Below are 26,195 nucleotides of genomic sequence, written 5' to 3'. Positions count from 1 at the left end.
TCAGAAATACTTTCATGATTTAGGGTGTTTTCAACAGGATTTTAGAGTTCGTCATTAACTGGAAGGTATTAAATGTTGATCCTCGTGCACAGGATCTACCAGCTAGCAGTTATGGGTTGTCATTGTGTTTGAAAGTTCTCACATTCAGCACTATTGGCTACTGTAAGCGCCAATACATATCCACGACAAGGTGGTTTAGCTCAGTTGGTAGAACAGGCACCCCGTGTACAGAGGCTACAGTCCCCGACGCACTGATCGCAGGTCTGCTGATCATTTCCTGCATGTCATCCCCCTTTCTCTGCTCCCCATACTTCCTACCTCTCCTCAGCTGTCCTATCAAATAAAGCCAAAGAATCTTAAAAAGAAATATCCACAAAAAGTTCCTCCTTTTTTAAGAGAAGAGTGCTCAAACAGAAACCCGCTCGCTGATACATGACAGCTTCAATTTTTGTTCCACTTTCTTGAAAGAGCAACAATGGGCAAAGAAAGGGGTCACGGCTATCGTGGGACGAGAGGCGGGGTACACCCTGGACTGTCAATCACGGGGCTGACACGTAGAGACAGACAACCAGTCGCGCTCACATTCACATGCAATTTTTGAGTCACCAATGAACCTAACGAGTCTTTGGACGCATGCACGGTTAGAGCATGCGAACTCCAAACAGAAAGGAGCCCTATGTTCAAACTGGGATTCGAACCAGTCGCTGTATTCGCCAATCCTTCTGCTGCAAAATTAATGATACTGTCAGCTAAGTAGAGCACATAAACTTCTTAATGTTAAAGCATCTTTGCTTGATGTGGTTGTGTACAGTGGACAGTAACAGGGGAGAAGGGAGGGACAGAGAGAGGCCAGATCCACACCTTACACAAAGCCCTCCCACTTTAGAGTATGTGACTTAATTTATGTTCTGAAGTGACGCTCACTTTAAAAAATAAAAGCCTTTTCTCTGTCCCAACATGTGTGGAAGTGAAAAAAAAAAAAAAAGCTGGATCATTTAATTTGTTGCATTGCGCCAAGCCTCATAAATCCTAAGAAGATTATAGAGGTTATGAAGATCATGAGGGGTCACAAAAAGGAAAAAACAACCGCTGAGGTCACGACAAATTATTATTTAAGAGAAACATCATTAAATGTGATGTGTTACATTTAAGGAAAGTTTCCTATGATGATGAGCATGTTATTTAAGTAGGGTTCTTATAAAAGAATGTTAGATTTGCGACATTAAAGATTCAGAATGAGCTCCATGTTTTGGCTTTTAATTTGAAAAATAATGAGGAATACTCTCCGCTGAAGCACCACACATTTAACTATGAGATTTTTGCGATATGAGACGTCAAAATCAGACGTGTAATCAGTATCAGAATCACAATTGCAACAACTGGAGCACAGAAATATTGACCTGGTTAATTGGTGCTGACACACTGCAAGAAGAATGGGAGTGACACACTTGGTTCGGGGGGGAAACCATAACAGGAGCTCACGTATAGCGTAGATAAGACGTGCTGCATGTCGGCAGACTAAACATAAACACTATGCAGGTATACATTCAGAGCGGAGGAATCTTTCCACTGCGGCAGGGGCGACAAAGTTGGTTACTCGGAAAAAAAATTCGACACAGATGGTGAAAAACACAACACTGATTTACATACCGACTAGCTACCTGTCTCGCTGCTTATATGTGCAGCATACAGATTTCCATACACTGTACAGTATTACCCATAAACGCAACAGTAGCAGCAAAAACAAAGGCAGCATGAGAGATAATCAGTCTTAAGTCCTCATCTAAACTACACCCAGTCTGTCCAATGCCTGCTGGCCCTGGGGATTGTGCTGGAGTTTTAATCCACTTAAAAGCAGAGGACCTCTGCTGCTGTTTCCAAGGGGCTTGACCCATGTTGCATGCGCACACACACACACTTATACACACAAAAACAATCAGTAGTACACACATGCAGCGCTATGCACAAATTCAGTCACTGCTCATGAACGCACACAATGGATTTTTTCACACATGGTATTAAGGTAAAAGCACAAAAATGGATGACTGCTAATCTATACACTATTTTAAAAGGTGTTCTGGTGCTCTGAGATGTATTGATTATTAAATTTATAATAACCAGGTTGAGTAGCCAACTTTGAATTGTACCTTTACTTATAATTTAAACCTACAGGAAGCTGATTGATCGCCCGGGCACGACGCTAATGTTGACCGGATTTATAGAAGAGAGGTCAACGGTAATTCCACCATTGTTCAACTCCACTTTCTACAGTAGGTCTGTTACAGTGTGTGAGTGCGTGTGCGTGCGTGTGTGAGAGAGAGAGATCTAAGTTCTCAACCTTTAATATCACAAGAATTCAAAAAGGAATTTGCCCTGTTTATTCACCCTGCTGCACTAAAACAACAGCAAAATATAAACAACACACACAACGATGTTCATAGTAATGTGTTTAGAATTCACTGTTATAAAAAGGTTTTTTTTTTTTAAGCAAATAAAAATATATTTTTGTTCATGTTCAAATGGTTTATTTTGAGCCACGGACACAATGTCATACTTTTTCTCTTCTTGCACCAACGTTTGTCGTTATCTAATTTGAAATGTACTAATTCCTTATTCTTGCGGAGGGAGGGCGAACCACTGACTTGAACAGCTGCTTCATGACCCAAAAAACTGTCAGTCTTTCCCTGGAATAAATTGTGGAATATACCATCTTTGGGTACAGGGGGGAGCTGGAAACGTGCATTTTCGGGAAAGTGGGTGTTTCTAGCACGTGGATACAATTTAGCGGCATCACAAACTTTAGCATAGCATTACAGACTTAAATCTGTTAACTATGGCTTGTTTTTTGTATCAAAAAGGTTGAACATAAGGGATAGTTTGAAGCGCACCTCCCCCGTGTTACAGCGTCGTGTTTCTGGAGGACCCATAGTAGAATCAATTCAGCGAGAGGGGAGCTTGAAACCGTCCACTCATGCTTTCCTCCGAGTCTGAGAGAAACACAGTTGAAGTGAACACACAGACCAGTCGGCCGCACTACATGCCCACAACAGGCAGGCTCCGAACATTAACGAAAAACAACAGCATTATTTCTGAATATAATGAAATGAATGCTGGACTAAACATTATGCATAGATTTCAGAACAAACTGTAGTCACTGCTGGAATGATAGAGGGATTTCATAACGTTACTAGATTTTCTTTAAAAGTATAAGGTCATTGAACTCACCAAAGAGTGCCACAGACACACTGTAGTCCCTTTAAGAAACGTAAGTCCTTTAAAATAGTACGTGAGCTACGTTACGCGTTTGATTTGTTAGCAAATAACCCATATGACGTTTAAAACTGAGCCTTTTAATTTAAGTATTTGTTACATGTTGACTCCATGTGCTATTTTACCTCTTGCAGATGTCGTGAACATACTTTAACCTTCATCAGGCGAAGCGTCATGATTTGATTCTCCAGATCAAGGTAGAGAGCTTCAGCAGTCCCGTGCTTGAAAGAGTGTGCGCGTTTACTTCCGGTCATGGGGGCCACAGAGGTCCAAAATTAAATGTTCTTTTCAAATTCACCCTTCAGCCCAAACATTGAAAACAAAAACCTTTTCATTCGCTGTATACAAATATAGAGGTAAACTCAAATAGGTTATGATCAAATGGGGTGTCAGAAATATTACAAATATATAGCCAAATTGTTGTCTTATAAAACTACTGCAAAGATATATTTGTGGAGTGCATATGCTCTGCTTCCCACTCATTTTGCTTCTGTTGCTTCACTGCGTCTGCTGGACGTGCCTTGCTCAAGGGCATCTGTTGACAGAGGGGAGAGCGAGGATGCTTGTGTACCCTGTAAACTGTCACTGCCATACATGTTAGCATCATTTGTAACTCCAGAGCAGCAGGCTAAAAAAACAAACTCTTCAGCACAGCGTTCAACCCACACCTGCTGTGTGCTGTGTAGCTTCCCCAGATAGGTAAAACTACTGCCTTTGAATGTGAAAGTAGCTAGTATTTCCTGGAAAATAAATGTGCTTCATGAGTTTCATTTGTTGGCCACAGAGCAAGAAAGGGCATTTTTTAGGGTCAGATTAGAGAAAGCAGCCTGACCTTTTAACCACCAATATGTGGCAACACCTGCTGCAGGCATCTGTGTGATCAGCTGATGTTGTGAGGGGTTTTACATTAAGTTTTATGCAGTTACAGCGGTCCATCATGACGGTACACTTTGAATCTCTGTGTCCATGTCACACATGACTAATATGGGTGCAGTATTTGCATGCGTGTACAGTACTCTGCTCTGCATCTGCGTGCACGTAATCCTCATTTGAATGTGTTTGCGCGTCTCTCGTTGAGGGGTGTGTTTCCACGCCACCAGCCCCGTTCACCAATGTCACCTTCATGGGTGGCTCCATCGCAGGAGCATCCTTCAGAATGTAACAGATTAGCTTTGCAGGCATGGATGTTGATGAGGTCATCACTTCCCAAGGTCACACCTACACAAATCTAGCTATAGGCCCACTGGCGTTAAAGCCCCCCCCCTCCCACCTCTTCAGATCCTATAGAGGCTGGATTCTACCTCCTGCCTGCGTGCAGACCTGAATAAGGCAGAATAAGCCATATCCAACAGGATAAGCCTTTTTGTAATACTCAGTGATAGAAAAGGCGGCTTCAGCCCCTTCAGGCTGCCTTCGCCCTGTGAACGGACTTGATAGCTCTGTGTTACAACATACTGTACGTCACTCATAGTATTCCTAAGCTCCTATAGATTATTTAATCCTGTTGCGCACATTTCAGCATGCAGCATAGTTGCAAGTTATGCAATGACTGATGTCAGATCAGCTGTTTTAGGATCTATTTCTTCACATGTGCATATGTTTGAAATACGAGAGCGAATAGAAACACCAGGGAGGAAGTTAGTAACATACATTATTAGGACATGTATACAGATAGAGAGAGAGGGCTACCTATAATTTTAGCCTACTCTTAAAAGTAAAGAGGGTGCCTGCCTCCCATACAACTCTTAGAAACTTACCACAAGCAGGCCTGCATTCAGTAAGGGCAATGTTCTCTCCAGCTAATAGGGCACTACAAGCTCTATAAGATATGATGGTGCCTTACCATTAAGAGCATTGTAGATGAGCCAGTGCAGAGAAGCGAATGCAGGTGCGCTAACCCTAACCCTAACCTAGCGCTCCTACTGCACTTTAAGGTCTCAGGCACTAATCTGTGCAACACTATGCACCAAAAAGCATTAGTTTTAGTTTTTAGACAAACTCAGCAAATAAACACCACAGATGTCATAAATGGTCACAGCATTTCTAAGTCCCTGCATCCCTCCTGCTCCATCATAAGACAGCTCTCTCCTCCAGCACCTCCTCTTGAGGCCGTGCAACTGTTCAGAATAAGCGCAGCAAGCATGCAAAAGATGGACTCGTACAACAGCTACATCTGCATGTGTACTAATTTCCCCCCACCGATTCTCTATGGAGAGCACATCTCCGCGCTGTACAGTGCTACATCTCTTTCTGTATTCCTCTCCCCCTCCTGAGACAATGAAGGCATTGAGGCAAATCTGCTTCCACAGCCTGTGAATAAGAGACAGTCAGCTTTGTTTTGCGCGCGCACACATATGCACACGGACAAATGTGTTTGTGTACGGACACACAAGTATTTGTGTATCCGTGTGGAAATGTGTGTGAGGTGCTTGCGTCATGTGTCCGCCATGTGAGTCACTTGCTCTCGTGTAGGGCTGTAAGTAGTGAGTAAGAGCCCTCGTCTGTCTCCGGGGCCCCGAAACACACACACACACACACGCGCGCACGCATCCAGAGCTCTGACTGCTGCTTCCTCCTCCTCTGCAACATCTCTGCTCATCATCGCCCAACAGGTTGCTCTGTCAATAATGAACACTCACAATGCAGTGCATGTCCGTGAGTTTGAAATCTGAGATGCATTCAAACACACGACGACATCACCTGCCTGTCTATTGTGACAAAAAAAGCAATAAAGCAAACACTTCTTTCTTCTCCTCCAGTCGCTTCTCTGTCAGAAATCGCAACACGACGAGGCGACTCCGGCTCGGTGTTTGAATATTAGCTCTGTCTTCTTTTGCGGCCTGCTGGGATAATTGCAGGTGAGCCATGGAGGAGATGGAGAACAGCAGTGCAGAGATAAGTAAACACACACGTGACGTCTGCAGTTGGTGACTAACGCTGTAGTGACTTCACTACCCTCTCCAGAGCGGCTCGAATAAAGGCTCATCTTGCTATTCTCTCTGAGCCATCAAACATGGACAAATATTCTTCATTCAGACCGGATATCACTGCTCATAGCGTCCAAATTACAAATGTAGAATGTGTTGGTAATGCGTGTGAAGATGTGGAAAGATTTAGGGCCCTTTTATTTTGCTTTATTTTTAAGCTGTCAGTGTCATTGGAGTTCTTTCAGGGTGCTTTTACATGGCAAAACAAAAACATTTTTATGTTCATGTGTGCAGCTGTTTTTGGACTTATTCCACCATCTAGTGGCAGTGCATATGCCGTGACATACTGGGACTACAAACACCAGTGGATGCGTCCCAGTAGCAGAGATCACAAGAGGTCAGTAAGAAGAGAAAATGTGAATAAAACATTAAACATGTGCTGCAGGAATTAATTTTGTATCGTTCACAGGCTTGATTAACTTTATTTTAAGAGACAAAATAAAATAAAGGGAGTGCACACACACAGAGACACAAAAAAAAACTGGCAGTTTTGTGTGAAACTCTTTTGGCACAAATAAAGAGAACATGTCAGAAAAGTGCTCATCCAGACGCAGACAGAGGTAGACGCACAACACGGAGAACAATGAGGGCACTGAAGGTCTTTCAAAGTTCGCTTCATAAAACTGAACACTTGAGAGATTTAAAAACAATTGTGGAATAAAATTATTTAATTAAATAGTACCAGTTTTTATAGCTGTAGCACCTTTTCACTGCGAGGTCGCCGTCACGCTCTCAGTTTGTTTTTTTGTGTCACTCGCTCCACCAGTAGAATTCTTCATCTTCACTGTTTCCTTACAAAGTGTACCAGCAGGACTCCACGGTGCGGTACAAATGAGATCCATCGAGGATTTTCATATAATGTTTCTTATTTAATGCACTTAACCCTCTCTTGAAAAGCAGCGCCACTCACAACCGTATTCGAGTCTTGAGCGGGCCCACGTCCTACGTGGCTCCTTCCTCGTCCTCCTCTTGTTCGGGCAGGCTGCCGGGACACGGCTCCATGGTAACAGCGACGCCCATGCCGCTGCGTCCGACAGGCATTTCTGTGACGAGCGTCCATTCGTTCCTCTCTGGACAGTAACACTCGACGCTGGACAGGAAGCCGTGCTGGTTAAAACCTCCTGGATGGACACACGGACACAAGTTTAATGAAGCGATTGGGGAGCTGTTGTGTCAATCAATACTTAAATGATGTTATTAGTTATTCATTTTGTGTTTCAGCAGTTTGTTTTCTTTTAATAAATAGATAAATGTAACTTATTAATATTCAGTTGAGTTCTAAAGTGATTTATTTTATTTACCCGCTGCTGGTCTGTTTAACTCTTGACATTTGAACTACACTCCATTTTATTTGATTAAATATCACTGAGTCACTGAGCCTCAGTGGGAATAAAATACAGTACAGCCCACACTGTAGTAACAGAGGGGGCTCACAGGCCACTTTCTAACCAAATGTCTCCTAATTACTCGGTAATTACAAGGAATTACTTAACAAGCATCACGCAACGAGCAAAAATAAAATAATCACGAACAAGGTGAAAAAATAGTAAACAAAAAGAGAAAAAAAAATCAGAACAAATGAATTATAAGATATGAGAAAAAAATGATGAAAAAAATGAATTATGGTCAAAAAGTGACATATGTACGGAAGCCCTAAGAGGACATGCATTCATACATTTCTATTTTATTTACTGATAACGAGTCATTTCCAGTTGTTTTCTCAAGATTTTGAATTATTCTTCTTGTAATCTCAGGACAACAAAGCTGTTTTTACCCCCCATTATAAAGTATTAATTTATCTTATTATCTCGAGATAACAAAGCTGGTTTTCTCGTAATAACAGAATAATTAACTGGCGATCTAGAAAACAAAACAACAGGCTGGTCACTGTCATATTACAGACCACTGCATGCCATGCTGCCTTTGCTCACAGTAATGAGTTAAGTTAAGATTGTTTCTATGTTTGTTTTGTGCCTTTGCAACTCTGGGGATACGAGGTATGATCATCTGATGTTATGGTGGTGCAGCGTTGTTAGAGATAATGACTTCTTGTTCTTGAGAAAACAAGCGGAAATTACTCATTATCACAGGAAAACTGAGTAAATAAAATGTATGGATGCATGTCCGCTTAGGGCTTCCGTACATATAAAGCTAAGCATGTTTCTCTTATAAGTGTAAATAACAGATCATTTACTGTATCACATATTTTGTGATTCTGCCATCACTACCATGAAACAATGTGGTTTCTGTTTTTCCATCTTCCATCTTTTTGTTGCTCTTTTTCACTTCAACTCAACTTTGAACTTTCACGTATTTTGATTTGTGATGCGACTGACCGAGGATATAGATGCGCCCCTGGTGGACGGTGACTCCATGTGCGCTGCGGCAGTGCTGCATGGAGGCCCTGGGCTCCCACTGGTTCCTGGCTATGTTGTAACGCTCCACTGTAGACAGCTGGCTCCGCCCATCATACCCTCCCACTGCGTACAGGTAAGAGTTCACACACACCAATCCTGCAAAGACAGACAAAGAGTGAATTTATATGATGTGTAGCTGCATCACAGGGGGAGCTATCTTGGCGGGGTGCTGTGGCTACAGCAGGAGGAACTTTTCATGAGCTTTAGCTGCGCTGATATGTTGGATTTTGTTATCTAAACAGATAGATTAGACAGTCTAAAGCACGTTTCCCACTGGTCAGAAAACCCACTAACAGTACACCCCCGTGTAATTATAACCTTGGTTCCAATCAGCATTGATGGGAACACAAAACCTGGGTTGACACGCCCCCTTTCTGGCGTGATGCTATGCTCCGTCTGTAACTTCTGCAACTCCTTGTCATCTCAGCTAGAAATGCCGCCTGTCTCCGTCCGAGCAGCGCTCGAACATCGTTCCAAATTTGTCTCCGGCGAGTTTAATAAACAGACTGAATGAATGATAGATACAATAAAGACCTAACCACCCTAACATCCTCACTGTTTAATAACCCTGTCTCTGACGCATTTGTGACGTCAGACGGTGACGCAGCAGAAAAGAGACTGAAAGCAGCATACTTCACTGGCAATGGGAAAAGAGACAATCGGCATCTATAAGCAGGTCTTCCCGGGTCTGAAAAACCCGCGTCAATGAGCTAATTTTGGTGGGAAAAGGGTGGCTAGGTGGTTTTCTTTGTTTCCAATCTTTAGGCTAAGCTAAGCTAACTAGCTAAAAGCTGTAGCCAAACATTAGACATTAGAGTTCCTTTAAAAGGGCAGAATGCACACTCCAAGATACTATGTGTAAATATGAGTATAAAAAGACTCACACATTTAAATTATACACAAACTCACCCAGTCCGCTGCGTATGGTGCTCATGGGTGCCAGCTGCTGCCAGGTGTTAGTGTCAGGCTGGTATTTCTCAGCAGTGTTCCAGCGGTTCTGCCCGTCATATCCCCCCACCACATACAGAGCCCCCCCACAGGCTGCCACTCCGGCACCCAGACGAGACACAGACATCGGGCAAACAAAGGACCAGCGATTAGACTCGGGGTCCCACCTGCAAAACAAACAAAGTCAATTAAGTGATAAGCTGCTGACATATCCCAGCGATGGTTCATATTGTTCAATTAAAACAGTCAAATAAGCGCTGCAAACTTTAAAGGATTCAGAGGGCCGTGGCTGTGTGAGCAACCTTCTCAATCTACACGAGCCGGTCAACTTTAAGTGGATTAGGTTAAGCTGGGAACCATGTTTGGCAACTATTGACAAGCTTTAGTTGGAGCCAAAGAGGCCACAACACCAGACAGAGAGTCCACATGATTCTGTAGTCCAACAGATATCCATAAACACGTTGAATATTAAGTTCTCGCTGTATGTCTATAATACAATTTTTAAAAAAGTTTAAAGGTCGAAGGTCATATCAATCTAATCATATGTGAGGTACATGTCTTATTCACTTTATTTTGGTGGGAGTTGGATTAGAGGACTGATTCCACACTCGCAATAGTCTGGAGGTGATTAGCTTAGCTTAGCTTAGCTTAGTTTAGCAGACTGAAAGTAGTGGGAAACTTGCTTTTCTCTGTCCAAAGGTTAAAAATACCTGCCCACCAGCACTCTAACACTCATTAACATAAAGTCTTGTTTGTTAAACCACACAAAAACCAGGCTTTAAAAATGATAAATTGTGGTTTTATGCAAGATTATATCTCGGCCAGGTGCAGTGAATTATCCCGCAGTGAAACCACAACCTGACATTTTTACACCTGGGTCTGAACAAATTAAATGAACAAAATACGACAAAGAGACAAAGAGACAAAGAGCAGCTCCACTCATGTTTTAAGACTCTAAAATGCTCTGCTTGAAATAATAAATTGTGTCTGATCTGTTTCTTTCATCAAAATATGTTTAATTACCTTCTAAAATCCTCCCAAGGCATCTCCTCCTCCTCCCTCATTAAAAAATTCCCGATCTGCATAGTCTCCGCCCACTATGCAAATTCCCAAACACCAACTCCACCGCGAAAACAAAACACGTCTCTGCCATCGTTTAGTGGCAACTTGTTGAAACTTCACTCGCTTGAAATGTAGTAATCAGTAGTGACGTTAACGTTACTAGTCAGTCGTGAGTTTGCAAAAATTACGATGAAGGTTACAGCTGCTCACGCATCACAGAAGTGGTTGCCATAGGTTACACATAATGATATGCGTAGCATCACCCCATCAATTAACTGGATTGGCTCCTTAGGTTTGTGACGTCACAAACCTGCCAATCTGAAAAGGTGTTGTTCAGCCTGTCCTTGGTGCACTGCAGTTTAAAAGCAGACACTGGAGGGGGTCTTCAAGAAGTGCTGGCAGGTGAATTACTAACATTAAGACCAAGTCAGGCTACCTGTTTCAGCCTTGCTTTTTATGCTGAGCTAAGTTTAGCATCTCTTATAATAACAGACGGATGGTGGTATCAATTGTCTCATCTTACTCTTGGCAAGAAAGCAAATAAGCTCCCCTCTCAAAATGATCTACTGGTAACTTTGTTGTTGTTCTACCTCGCATTATTTGCTTTTACAAAGACCTGATTTCATGACCTGCCAATTATGCTCCAGGAGGCTGGACTGGATGTTCCCTGATTGGTTAATTATTGAAAGGTTCTTGGCACAAGGCGTATTCCAACTATAAACTGCTGATAGGAAGGTGGCTGAGGTCACGCAGGTCACTGTGCTCACGCTGACCTTACTGTGCTGATGCTATAAACCCTGAGTTTACTGCATGGCAATCTTTAATGAATAAAACAAATAGGAGCTCCCTGTTGAATCGTGGATTCATTTGGGAAGCGTCCTCAGGAGCAGAGCCGTTTCTGCCCATTATTGTTACTGTAAACTCCTCTAATCTCCTCCGACGGGTTTCACTTTGAATTTCCATTTCAGTAGTTACATCAGCTTTCATTATATTTAGCAGCTTCTCATGAAAAGACTTCCAAGTGGCGTCTGATGACTTCCAACAACAATTCTCTTGTGAATAACATCTTTTTAGAAATCCATACCCTTAAAAGTAAAAAGGGATGAGACAAAGTTTTTTTAAATGTGGAATGAAAAAAGGTATTAGCATCAAAAGATGACTCAGGTGTTTGTTTATAATTGATTTAGAACCAAATTAAAACTCCTCCCTGACCGCACTGGGAACAAAGTATTCCCAACTCGATCGACATTCCTTGGAAGTGTGTTTCAACATGTTTTGAAGGAGTGTGTGTTGTCGTCTAATTAGGCTAAGAGGAATACCTGCACACTTCTTGACTGCTCTTTAGGTTGAATGGCAGCTCTTCATTTCATCCCTCTCGTGCCATTATAGATACTTACAGTCAGGTAAATACGCCGAGGAAATCTGCGCTCATTAAATTCATCCGAGTGAATAAGGTGTCATTAAAATCAAATTACTCCTCGAGTGCCGAGTTAAGTAAATAAAACCTCACACACACTGAATGAACACCTCCGAACTGTCTCACCTCTCCACCGTGTTGTGATGCGTGGAGCCCTGGGAGCCTCCCACGGCGTAGATGCAGCCGTCGACCACGCCCACCCCGACCCTGTTCCTGGGGATGTTGAGGGGGGCTCGCTGGCTCCACTGGTTGGTCATCGGGTTGTAGCAGCACAGGGCGCTCGACTCTGTGTTGGTTTGAAGCGACAGGTTCCTGCCTCCAACCTGGATTCACAAGACGGGAGATTAGAACGGAGATTATGTTGAGCTCTTAAAATGCTGAAAACAAACATTAGTCCACCCACGACTGACGGGCAGACGCAGACAAGCGAGAAAAAGAGGGTAAAAAGATTAAAGAATTAAACACTAAAGATGCACAGACATGTGCCAGTACATGTCTTAGTCATTGTTCAGTAACATATAATTGATATAATGACATTTCATTGGCTGTATGACATAACTAGTGCAACCTACAGTGTAGAGCAGCCCGAACAGTGCACAGGCTCCCAGGCCGCTGCACGGAGTCCCCATGGCAGCCAGTCTGAGCCACACATTCCTCCTGGGATCATAAGCCTCCATGGAGGCCAGTGAATGCTGCTGGTATCTGAACAGAGGTGAAGAAATGTTGTGTATGTTACACTAAATGTTCTCTTGATTTTACATGCATTCTTTAAAAAGCACAGATGTAGAACACAGGAAGGAACATGACTTGATCTGCTGATGGTCGGGCTTGAAATTCAGCAGCACAAATGTGTTCATGTGAAACAGAAAACTTCTTCCCTCCATGTCAGAAACGCTCTGACAGGCTGTTTGTAGCTGTGCTTTTAGACCTTCAGACTGACACCAAATTACTTAATTGTATTATGCTTTTTTTTTACAGGTCCCAACACCCTCCTGCCCCCCAAACAACGACCATCAAATAACCAAAAATAGCTCATAAATTGTCAGTGTAGTGTATACATTAAAATAAACCTAATCCTTACTTTATGACGGAGGATAATACATCAATATAAAGAGTGCCACTCTAAACAAAGGGCTAACAAAATAGGAGGGTTCCTCACAGAGAGCAGGGCACCTTTGTAAGAGGACAGAGTGGGTGACCTCCTTACAGCCACTGGGTGGCAGACTCAGACTATTTCTGTATCCATGAGGTGAATTCAACAGGATACAAAAAACATGGCACACGACTGCTTTTTTTAAGAAAAACATAAAAAAATGTGTGTACCGTATTTTTTTCTCAAACAGTGGGCGGGGCTGCAGAGGGGGCCAGGCTTTTATATGAAGCAGGCTTATGCTAAAGACAGGCTGTCATTTCTAATTCCCTCTGTACATGTGGTCATATTTTGGTATGAGGCCTCATTGTTCTTTGATCCGTTCTGTTTGCGCCTTTTCTTTTCCAGTTATAGCTCTAAGTTAGATCTAAAATTCAACTTGAGATAAATTCTCCAGACGCTGTGTCACGAAAACCGTTCAGATTTCCCGACTTCCTCGAATGCATCAGATCGATCCGATCTCCGTTCAACAAACGAGCATTTTAAAAGTAGTGGTCTTCTCCTCTTGAGGACAGACCTGACAGAGCTTCATTTTGACTTTTTACTAATCTGCATCATGATGTTGAAATTTTCTGCAAATGTAAGACCGGTTAATTAAAGTAAATCACAAGAAAAACAGGTTATTTTTCTGTAAACAATGCAGCACGCGGAACCGAAAGTCTTGACGCCGTTCATTGCCGCTCCGGTTAGAACACTTAGATGAGTAATCCACAACAACAAAGACTTGATTTGTTGAAGTAACATGACTGTATGATTATTGGCTCATCTTTGTAAATAAAAGAAGGATAAAAATCATCAATAATTCAATTGACTTGATTTTACTTTTCCCCCGGCCTGTGTTTGGGGCCGGCCTTTATTTGTTCTTGCCGACCACGCCCCCGGCTATTTATAGAGAGCCGGCTTTTATTTGACTACCTGCTGTTCCTTGAGAATTTACGGTATGTATATATGTACGTATGCATTCAACAAAAGGTGTTTTCTCATTATCTCTCACTGATAACCTACATCAGAAATAGGTCTAATAGTGTTGATAAAGTCTTACACAGTAACCATCTCACAACCATAACCATAAATCGCAGAACAATGTTGGTGATAAGACTAATGAGATATCTACCCTCCGGCCACGTAGATGAGTTGAGTCCCTCGGTTAGGTGCAGGAGGAAGCTTCCTCAGTGTCATATCCTGGAAGATTTTAGACAGGAAGTCCTTGCAGGAATTGGCCTGGAGTTAAAAGAAAGGGAAACATGTAAAACAGTCTTCTCATTAATTACAGGTTTTACTGATGTAAACGGCAAAAAATAAGTTAGTGTTTTCCATTTCCTTAATAAGGCAACATAAAGGTGGGCTGTGCTTCACCTTGCTGAGGATGGGGCAGGACAGGAGCTGGTTCTTGAGGAACTTTGGAGGCAGAGCGTAGATGTGAACGGCATTCAGGAGGGCATGAAGGTACTGGGCTCTACCCTCCGTATCCCAGCGGACCCAGTCTGTACAGGCCTTATACACCTGGCATGGATGTATTTAGACATATAGTGGTTTGTTACACAAATATAGAAACACTCTTAGACTCATAGTATTTGTACAGTTTAGGGGACGTTGAACCTTTTTTTGCATGACATGAAATTAGTATGAGAACATTGAAAACGTTTAGGAGTCAGACTTAACAAATCAAATGATAAAAAATATTCCTTACACGCCCGTCAGTTATGTTTAAATAGGTATTTGAATGCCACACACCTCAGACTCACAGAGCACCTTGAGACTGTCCTGACTGATGAGCTCCAGCAGCTGGCAGTGAGAGAGGCTGAAGAACTCATCTTCTTTCGTCACCTGGAGCAAAGGGGCGATAATAAAAAATGCATTCATGAGAACTGTCGACCTGACCTGGCTGTATTTCAAAGTAGAACTCGTTTGTGCTTTCAGTATCTGCAGCTCACCTCGTTGAAGTGTGTATTGATATACTCTCGACTCCGCTGGTGCAGCTCTGTGCAGCCGATCTCCTCAGCGAAGCGGGCGATGCCGATGACGTTAGCAGGCTCCAGATGCTTAATAAGGAAATCGCAGCATGCCTTGGCCACATCCTCCATCTGATACCTTGTAGAAAAAAAATCCATCCCTTACTGTACACTCTCCACAAAGTATATATAATCAAATTGAATTATCTTAAGGATTAAGAGAGTTTCACAATAAAAAAAACAAATCTGTGTCTGAATTTAGGTTCCAGCTGTTTTGAGTTACTCCGGCTGATCCTTTGTACAAAATGTGCTTCAGTTTAAATTCTGTATGTTTACCTCATGGCACCCATAAGAACGTGCAGCACACACTTCTCTCCCACTGTGATGTGGCCAGTGTAGGCAAAGTCAATAAGTCTTCCAACCACCTGGGGGCAGACATCGCGCAGGGTCACCTCCGGAGCTCGACACTCTTTGAAGCTGCTGGTGAACATGGCTCTGAAGTAGGGGCTACAGGAGGCCAGGACCACCTTGTGCACCTGGGGAACAATGTATGAAATGATACAGAAACACAGCTTTCATTACACTTGTTCAATGATTCAATGATAAACAGCCCCCTGCAATGGTAAGTGAAGGTAAAAGGTAAGTGAATAATTGATCATGAACAACATCATTATGAAATGAGGTAAACAAGTAAAAACTTTAGACTTTAACTGTCATTTAGTTTATTTCAAAAGCAAAAGGTTGTTTTTAAAATGTATTCTTTACCACCATTTAGTGGTTTAAATACATTTTTTAAAAGTATTTAATTTAAAACATTTTGTTTATTCCTCTTAGTATCTTCAATTATCTTATTGAATCGATCAAATTATTTTAATACAATAGTGTGTATATTCTCTATTTTTCCCAAAGCAATTCAGAAAAGGACTTGGCAGTAAGAGTGACTTGCAAATTACAAAAGTAAAGAAAGAGGAACCAGAGAAACCATATCCAGTTTTCCTCACATACCAACATACTGAAGCAATGGGAGCACTGTGTAGCTAACTAGCCTAACTGATAACACTTGTACTTTAACGCACTGAGCATTAGCCTTTTCAGCTAGCTACTTAGCTAAAGCTAACTTTCATCACAAAGCTAGACCAGACAGTGAACATTAATTTAATCATTAATGTCATGTGCTGTACACTAATGTAGCGGCATCAAACTTTGTGACTTTGTGAAGCATTTTAGCTAGCAAGCTAACAAGTTTTCGTGCCAGTGTTTGTGTTACTATTTATCTAACTTGTCCGTGTTCTTGTCCTTATTTTAACGGTAGCATGTCAAGTTGTTTGTCTGTACATTGAGGGTAATGGAATACCAGAGTTAAATTCCTCGTGTGTGTTTACATTGGCCAATAAAACTGATTCTGATTCTGAAGTCAAGGTGAACAAAGTTAGCTAGCTAACGCTATTCTTAGATGTTTCTCCGAGACAATGCTTCTAACTTCATAATATAAGCCTCAAATGCATGCCTTGGACCCATGGTTCTCAACTATTGGGTCGGGACCCAAAAGTGGGTCGCGCAGCTGTTTTCAGTGGGTTGTGCATGTGTGGCGGTAAAAAAAAAGTTGTGGCAAGTTGTGGCTTTTATTGTGAAGGACATGGGTTTCCCATGACGCACGTGCAGTAGTAGTGTCGTTCATTCACTGATTGGGTAATCCCAGTTACATTTATATTCTTGAACTTTGATGAGCCCTACAGTAGTTGCATTTATGTTGCACTTTTTTAGTTTATTTCTGTTGGAAAAAGGCTGCTAAGTGAATGAATTGTGGAAGGGAGCAGCCATCTCAGGTCCAAACTGCACCATTTTTTATTAAATAAATTTGAGTGGTTGAAAAAGTTCAGAAATGTGGGTCGCGATTTGTCATTAAGGAGGTGGTGGTGGGTCCTGAGGCTAGACCAGTTGAGAACCACTGCCTTAGACTACAGGCTGTGTGTAAATGTATAGGATATGTTTAAAGCTTTATATTTCTTTTAACGCTCAGTTTAATCATTTGAAAACATTGTTAATGCTTAAAACGTTTTTTTCCCCCCAATGTATAATGATGTTATTCCCAATTTACAGTGTAAAAGTACAGGACATACATGTAGGTATAGTTAGGATTTTTAGTATAAAGAGATAACGTTGTGGTAACTTTAAAATGATACCAATTCGCTTTTTTAGCGGGTACATATTCTGTTACATTTACAGTTAGACTTTCACACAGCTACTTAGCATTTGGGAGTATTGTAAAGAGACCCTTCAGTGTTTTTGTATTATGTGGTATTAAGAATGACTATTTTTGAGAGTCAGACATTAACAATGGTCAACCCTCAACATTTGCGGGTGGAGTGAGGTATTACTCTGTTAGCTCCACAATTTACAGGCCTCCATACTCTGATAAAACTTTGTTAGTTCTTATATTTGGCATAAATTGTGTTGTTATGGTTTCATTTGGAGGTTATCTCACCTTGAAGTCCACTGTCCTTTCCTTGTATGTGACGTGTAACACCAGGTCACACAACATCTCCTGCTGCCTGAACTCCTCCATCACCTTGAGGGATCTTGAAGCGTGGGTCTCGACCATGTATTCGAGGTACCCAGAGCCGTGCATCGACGGAACCGCGATAGCCGAGAAATCAGCGTCGCGCGTCGGTCGTCTCTTCCTCATAGGGCAATGCATCCTGGGAGAGGTAGTGGAATATTCCAGATTTCTTTGAGTTATTACCTGTTCAGATTTACAGTCTTATACAATCCAAAGTTTGTCTGGTTCTTATCCCTTTGGGGTAAGAATGTTGAAAAAGGAAACTCCTTTGGTCTTTGATTCATTAATGTGAAGGCTCCAGTGAGCAGATGTCCTTAGTTCCTCCATTTTTCTTCAAATTTAACACAAATATCTGTTCAGCAGGACAACATTCCCCTTTAATTTAGGGGTGAGAACAGTGTAATGATACTATCCATTGGTTATCCCTGCCACAGCCAGCAGGCAGAGTAAGAAATCCAGTGAAAAACTCAGTTGCTACTTTAAAAAAGTTCACCTCATGTGTTTTTCTGCACAAATGCGGTGGGTAAAGTAACTCGCAGACTGGTCCCTCATCCACAGATCCAGGCTCCAACATGGCTGACTTCATGCTTTTGAATCAGGAGTTCCCAAAACACAAGTCAACCCATAATCATTAAGTTGCTTTTGGTCCAGATTTTACAGGTTTCAGGGTTTTTAAAAGTAATCCATCTGCACTGAAGCGTGCCACAAGAAAAGAGGAAGTGGTTGGCAAAAGTGTGTAACTGCACAACGTGATGTATTCCAGCAGGGATCCCTTTGACCAGATCCGCCTTGAGGCTTATCCTGCGGACAAGAAAAGTACAAATAAGGCTTAGATTAATGAAAGACCTTTAGTGGTTTGAAAATAATTTTATGGGATCATGTGAAGATGTCATCTTTTTCCGAGTGCACGTAGATGCGAGTGTTTGAGTGTGACACAGTCGAGTTTCACTTCCTTGCAGCTGAAATAGAAAAGACATATTTAATAGAGCTGCTTTATACGACAGCTTTTGCCCAAGGAGACGGTGTCTGATTTTAGTTTGGTGGACGAAAAAAGGAACAACTTTAATTCATTAATTAATCTACCATTTGTATGTTGTTTAATTTCCAAAGAGCTGAAATATATTTTAGTCTGGGGGCTAAAACGGAACAAATAACATAAGCTAACCCCGACAGGCTGAACAATATTGATATTTTAAATGGTATTTTTTTAAGACGCAAACAGAGTGTATGTTTATAACATTTATTCTATTGTACCAGAAACCTTTTATCCATACACAATCAAAGTAGAGCTGCGACACCTTTAAAAGCTGCTTTTGCTCTTTAGCTCTTTAACTTCCTTGCTTCTTCAAAAAGCGCCACAAAACAGAAGTCTGTTAACAGTCACACTCTAAGTCACAGAGGGGTTAATAAGACGAGCAGCGAGCACACGCTCAAACCATTTAAAGCAACAAAAAAAGCATGAATGAACTCCTACCAGACACTAGAAGCTGTCGCCGACCAACTCCTCCACTGTGTCCCTGAATCACATTGACTTCTTTGTTTATACTTATCGTCTGGGCGAGTAGTAAAACCACTCCCTAAGCAGGCCGGTCTCATCACTCAGTTAATTTGACTATAAACTAGAACCTGTTTGACGATCTGTCCTAACTTAATAAAAGGACTCATAAATAACAATCACGTGCCTCTGATGTGTCAGTAAAGTGAAATGAACCATGCAGTGAGAGGTGTTAAAGCACATCTTATATTGGCATTCCTAATTCAAGGAACGTGCGTCTACTTTAATTGTCAACAAGCCATGAGAAAGTGTGATTAAAGAAAGGGTGTAAGTGAATTAAGACGTTCTTTTGACGGTTCCACTGAAAGATTGTATCGTTCTTATCAGGTACTTCTAGCCGACATAAGCTGTAACTGAGCTGAACCTAATTACTGTATATGGGTATAAATGGTGCACCTGTCTCCAATAAAGAGCTAATTAAGAGTCTCATTAGATTCTTGTCAATTAATAAGCCCCTCGGTACAAATGAACGCTGAGCAGTTAGCATTCAGGCAAATGTCCACTAATGACTACAGCCTGACTGATACTGGATTTTAGAGCTCAGAGCCAAACGAAGCAGGATCAGTGGTAGAGTCGCTCGTCTCTCATTCCGAAGGTTGGTGGTTCGATTCCCAGCTCCCTTAATCTACATGTCGGTGTGTGAATGTGATTAGTACTGATTGACAGTTGGGTGCTTTATGTAGCAGCCTCTGCCATCAGTGGATGTGACATGTAGAGTGCTTTGAGTGACGCTATATCAGTGCAGTCCAATTACCATTAAAATCGGCTATGTCAGCTCGTCTTCGTTCTTTGAAACAGTACAAATAATTAAATGGAAGATAAATACCATTCTCATTTGGGTTCATTAAAGTAGCAGACAGGAAAGGTTAGCTTAGTACGGCTGTCAACCAATTTTCTAAATTCAAAAATATGACCGAATTGTAATAAAAAATGTTTATTTGATTGTTAAAGTTAATATTCGATTTAGTTGTCTGATGTCTTCTCATATGTCCTTGCACGCTCTCTCTTGGTTACGCCTCTTTCATTTTATACGTACATAATTAACTTTAGTGTAACTGAAACGAGCTGATACAACAACCGTGTGGCGTGTGGTAATGATGGCGGAGAGAGGGAGACTCTCACCCCCAGCAGAACAGACAGGTATATGTTGATTTTTTTTAAAAGACATGTTTATGTTTAAATCAATATATCTTCGCAAGCAAGTTTGTCTGTCATTGCATTGCTATGTCCTCTTGTGGACATATGGCGCAAAAAATAGATATTCGAATAGTTCGAACCTATGTTGTATGTTTGCCACTCAGAACCAAGCACTGACCCTGGGGTGACAGAGCATTCTCCATTGCTGCCCCCTCCCTCTGGAGCTCTCTACCCCAACACATCTGAGACTGCACTGACCTGACCTCCTTCAAATCTCTGATCAAGACCTTTTAAGAAATGCTTTTAACCTCTGATGCTGATTTTTTTCTCACAGTTCCTCTTATTGTGTTTCATTTTTCTGTTCTCATTTTGTTTCTTTAGTTGTTTTTAATTATGTAAAGTGACTTTGAGTACCATGAAAAGCGCTATACAAATAAAATGTATTGTTATTATTATTATTATGATGTGTGTTTTGAGAAGGAATAATTGAACGCTATGGCTTAGCTTAGCATAAAGACACGAAGCAGAAGAAAAGAGCTACGACAGACATTAAGGCCCGCTTAGACAGAGCGCTGCACCGCACTGCCTTTTTTGTTGAAGCCTACAAGAGCAGCTTGCTGCGCTTTTTTTTTTTCTGTTATTAAGGCAACCACCAAATCATTAGCCGTCATTAACCTAACCGTTATATTGTTAACTGACAGAACGACCGCCTCTCCTTTCATCGGATTGGACAATGAGAAAAAATGGCAATGGCGTCAGGTGTTTTTCTGCTTTGAGTTTAAGTTTTTCAACGGTTTCCTCAAAAACGCGAGGCGCACAGAGCGGGAACACGCGTGGCGCTCAGAGCGGAAAAAACGGGAGGCACACAGAGCGGAAACACGCAAGGCGCACAGAGCGGAAACACGCGAGGCGCACAGAGCGGAAACACGCGTGGCGCTCAGAGCGGAAAAAACGGGAGGCGCACAGAGCGGAAACACGCGAGGCGCACAGAGCGGAAACACACGGGGCGCTCAGCAACGCAAAATAATCGCTCAAAAAGCGTCACCCTCATTGAAAACGATCAAAAAAGCTGCACCCAGCTGCTAAAACGCATTCTGTCTGATCGGGCCCTTATTCCCTAAAAAGGATATCCACACAATCTAATCCTGTTCTATCTCTGTCCAACATTACAAAATCGACCATCACCTCACTTAGCTATATTTCATTAGATTGATCTCTACAAAAATCAAAGTGTAAAGAGAATTTGTGGATATAAAGTGGATGTAAATCTTGCCAGGAAACAGTGACTTTAAATGTAGCATTAACCAACAGGCTGTTTCTCCCTACAGTATTTATGCTAGGCTAAGCTAACCATCTCCTGGATGTGGCTTCATATTTACTGGTATGACGACCTTGCTGCCGACCTATTCCTTTCACAAAACACAACATTTTTAATTTGTTATCTGTTAAAAAATCTGAGGACGCAATATTTTCTAAGCAGCAGTTTTGTGGTTGAATAATAACCATAAGTATTATAATTGCTCTGACACGGAGACATTACACAAGCATACTCTATCTTTAGCCCTTCTGTGCAGCACTTTAATTCTGTGAAATTATCCGTCTGCCTGTATTAGTCGGGCTCTAGAAATAAAAGAAAAGGCTGGCTGTTATATTGAAGAGGACTGCAAAAGGCATCTAGAAATGTGGAGGTCAAAAGGGTCTAGCACACACACACACACACACACACACTACACTGGTAAAAGTATGCAGTAGCTTAAGACTTATCTCAGTAACAAAAAAGTATAGTATGTTTTTGCTACAGGTTCCCGATTAGAGGGGTAATGATCAACAAGAATCACAAATCTCTCAATTTAAAAAAAAATGTTTCAAGTTTGAAGACTTACATACTTTTTTCAAGTGTAATTCTTGAGATTAAGCTTCAAATTTCTGTAATAAAAGCTGTTTCTTTTCACAACGTAGCAAACCAAGAGCAACTGCAAATCCAGCAAACATGAAATCTCTACATTCCACCGTGTCGCTCGCTGCCAAAGTCTGAGGCAGAACAAATCAGCTTTCAAGTTGGAGAAAGATGCCTGTTAGCTACAGTTCATTTATCTGTGTAAAAACACAGAATCAACAGAAGTAAGTTTATTTTTAGCACGAAAAAGAGCAACCCTGATCCTGCTGGTGATAAAACTACTCTGACGAGTCTGAGTGCTTACAACAGCTGGCGGTTTGGCGTTAATTTTATAAGCATAATTTGTTTTTATCTTCTGTCAGCTTCCATCAGATCGAAATGAAAACCAGAAGTAGTGCTGGTTTGGTCTGAGGAGCGCAGATTTGCGAGAGTTGCACAATCAAATCTGTGCGGCCTCGAGCTCCCTCACCTCTCACCCTACAGTCAGTCATATGACCCGAAGTGTGAACGACGGAAAGGGACAGAAAACGATGCAGAGAGAGAAAAACCAGAAGAGAGAGTAAAATGACCCCATATTGAGGGAACATTTATGGGAGTGGACGGAGGGAGTAACAGAAAGGAAGTGAGATTCTTTAATACAGTAGAGCGACTCAGTTTTCCATAAAGGGCCATTGTGTGTGGATATATTAGCCTGGCCTGCTCTCCTGATCTGGCTTTAAGGGGGTAATAGTAAAATACTGTGTAAACACAGCGTGCAGAGCTTGGTTACTATATAAAGTATTCCTCTGGATCACTGTGAGAACACTGCAACCCTGGTTCTGACCAGCTTTTTGATTACAATTATTATCATCAATTATTTCTTCTTTCTTTGTCTGTTTGACCTAAGTTCTGACACAGCAGGTTGTAGCACCGTTTGGTTTCGTCAAACGTATTGCTTCGTAGCTTTTTGTAAGTAAGAGGAGGGAACAGGAACATGAAATGAAATGTGTACGTTTGAGAAAAACAAACACAGCCTGTATAACTAATTGATTTTGGCATCAACACTGTTTGGTTTTCATAAAGCGCAGGCCTAGATTACTGCCGATTTATACGGAGAAATAACAGAGGCACAGAGAGGACAGGTTAACCATTTACAGACTGTTTCTGTTGGCAGATGGTCGACAGGACAGCTCAGCTTTTTGTGCAGTCAGCTTTAACCTGAGCATATACCGTACCATAGTACAGTACATTGTATAGTTAGCGAAGATGCCCTCAGATAACCTTTGAAAATATGTATATGAGTAAAACTGCTGAGCTGTAATGACCATGTGACTTTGGTGGAGTTTTGTAACTGCAGTGACAAAAGCTCCTCTGCCGTGTCACCTTTCAGCTGCCGACTGGGGTCGGAGGTCAATGCTGACAAAAGTGCATTATTACGACACATCACACATCCACTTCACAGCCGTAAGAGACCAGCTGAAAGCTTCTAATGTTTAAGAAATATTACATGATAATCTGCTGATTTTTGGGAAATAAGAAACGACAGAGTGCTGCACGGTCACTACTGTAACCTAAAGTAACACTTGAGAATTGAGAGTTTCAGTTGCTCACTGCTGAATGCAAAATTAACAATACCAAAACTGAAAATACAATAATGATTTCTATACTTATTATTGATTTATCTGCAACTTCTTTTTTTCTGTTATTAATCAGTTAAAAGCTTGCTCTGCATAATATCAGAAAATTGTTAGTTTGGTTCGACCAACAGCATAAAACCTAAAATATATCATCTTACTAGAAGGAGGTACTGCCAGTTAACATAAGCAATTGATCAGTTGTCAAAAGTTGCTGATTAATTGATTTATTAATTAATCAAGAAATGGTTTCCCTACAGTTTAGGTCACATACAGGTATTTCCTCCTCTTGCTTGATCACGAGGAATGTTATTTTTCCAGTTAATTTGACGAATTAGTTATGCTAGTCGATTGACAGAAAAATGATCTGCAAATATTTTGGTAATCAGTTAATCATTCAAGTCAGTTTATGTTCATCAAAACACCAAACATGTGATTGTTCTGGTTTCTCTATTGTGAAATTGTTGAAATGATGGTAAACTAAATCTCGTTGATATTCTGATTGTTTTATTAGACGAAACAACACGTGTGAAGTTGTTATCGTCATCTCAAGGAAATTGTTGAAGCAAGATTTTGGGTGTTTTAACTATTCTAATTAATTAGAAATTCATCAATATTGAAAATAATTTTAAGTTTAAACTCAAACGGACTTCAAGGGCTGCAACCGAGGATTACTTCATGATTACTTTTTTGAATGATTAATTCACACAGGTCTACTTGTTTATAAAATCCCATCACAATTCCCCAAAGTGATCTTCAGGTTTTGTTTCTGACACTCAGAAATATCTAGAGATCTAAATATAAAAATATATTTTATACATTTTGTAACGATTAATCGATTACTACATGCCAAATGAGACTTTTTTTTACATACCAAATAACAGAGTATCTTAAGCTGTGCCCAACAATCACACAGTAGCTCCATCTGACGCTCTGTGTAAGTACAAACCAGGACAACGACTAAAAGTTTCAATTCCCTTTTCTGAATCTGCGCACTACAGAGGAAATAAACTGAATGGTTGACAACATTAAAAAAAAAAAACCACTACCGGATATCTCAGCGTATCGTGTACAGAAAAACTGCTATCATGGCGAGGTGGTAAGAAGCTACACAACAAATGTCACGAGTGCTGCTGACGACAACCATGTTTGAATATTGTAGTGATTTTTTCCCCCAAGGGCGCGTCCATTTAGCGTGTAAAACTACACTTTTGACGTTGAAAGAGCTGCAAATTCACTCACCCAAAAGCGACAGCAGTTAAACTCCGTACAGAAATCACTTTTCCACCTAAGTCGTCCGCTGGAGGTTTTCCCGGTCGCTGGCAGAAGCTTTTCCGTCCTGTCAGGAAACCACCACATCTGTCATACTCCACGTTAAAAGGCTAAATGTGCTCAGCCAGGAGTCTCGCTGCTGCTCTGAGTGCAAAGGCTGTGTTACTGCTGCTGCTGGTGGTGTTTGGAGAGGAATTTCTACACCAACATGACTCTGCAACTCTCGAGTACACTGCAAACAGTGTGCGGGTAATACGCATGTACAGAGACCTACATGGCAACAAGTCAGGAGCAGCATTCCTCAAACTGAAACTGAACCTCGGCCAGGGGCAGTAATGTTGTGACGTTCACGAACGATCCGATTCTTTTGAACGGCTCTTTGGTGCGAAATACGGGAATTGAGTCGTAGGTGAGAGCCGTTCTTTTTGTAGTTGTGCCCAAATTTCACTGCCCGCCCTAATAGATACAATAAAGACCTAACCACCGTAACATATTAACCATTTACTAACCCTTTCTCTGGCGCGTTTGTGACGTCAGACGGTGACGCAGCAAAAAAGAGACCGAAAGGCGTATACTCCACTGGCAATGGGAAAAGAGACAATCGGCATCTATAAGCAGGTCTTCCTGGGTCTGAAAAACTCACGTCGACACGCCAATTTCAGTGGGAAAGGGGTATATGTCATGTGCAGCGGAATCATGTCACCACAACATAGTGCCGACGGTGAGCAACATTATGGTAAATGATAAACGGACTGTACTTATATAGCGTTTTTCTAGTCTTTACAACCACTCAAAGCTGCTTTTACACTACATATTCACCCATTCATACACTGATGGCAGAGGCTGCTATGTAAAGTGCCCAACTGTCAATCAGTTATTACATTCATAACCGTTGGCTATGCCACCAGGAGCAATTTGGGGTTCAGTGTCTTACACTTCGACATGTAGGGTCCGACCT

General features: G+C 41.5%; 1 protein-coding gene across 1 annotated transcript; it reads right to left on the bottom strand.

The window, feature by feature from the left end:
- Positions 1-6,560: 6,560 nt before the first annotated feature.
- keap1a (kelch-like ECH-associated protein 1a) lies at positions 6,561-25,481 on the bottom strand. Its single transcript, XM_069661514.1, has 12 exons — positions 25,208-25,481; positions 17,689-18,564; positions 15,540-15,739; positions 15,186-15,342; positions 14,986-15,078; positions 14,608-14,754; positions 14,366-14,472; positions 12,674-12,803; positions 12,228-12,424; positions 9,584-9,789; positions 8,594-8,770; positions 6,561-7,378 (listed from the first exon to the last, which is right to left on the bottom strand). The coding sequence occupies exons 2-12, from the start codon at positions 17,899-17,901 to the stop codon at positions 7,200-7,202; spliced, it is 1,806 nt and encodes a 601-aa protein (XP_069517615.1). The 5' UTR covers positions 17,902-18,564; positions 25,208-25,481; the 3' UTR covers positions 6,561-7,199.
- Positions 25,482-26,195: the final 714 nt, after the last annotated feature.

This window comes from Semicossyphus pulcher, unplaced genomic scaffold, assembly GCF_022749685.1.
Source record: "Semicossyphus pulcher isolate SPU_LCO1_2020_fin unplaced genomic scaffold, fSemPul1.0.p SCAF_14, whole genome shotgun sequence".
Lineage (NCBI taxonomy): Eukaryota > Metazoa > Chordata > Actinopteri > Labriformes > Labridae > Semicossyphus > Semicossyphus pulcher.
The sequence above is the reverse complement of the archived record's forward strand: the minus strand, read 5'-3'. Positions and strand labels throughout refer to the sequence as shown.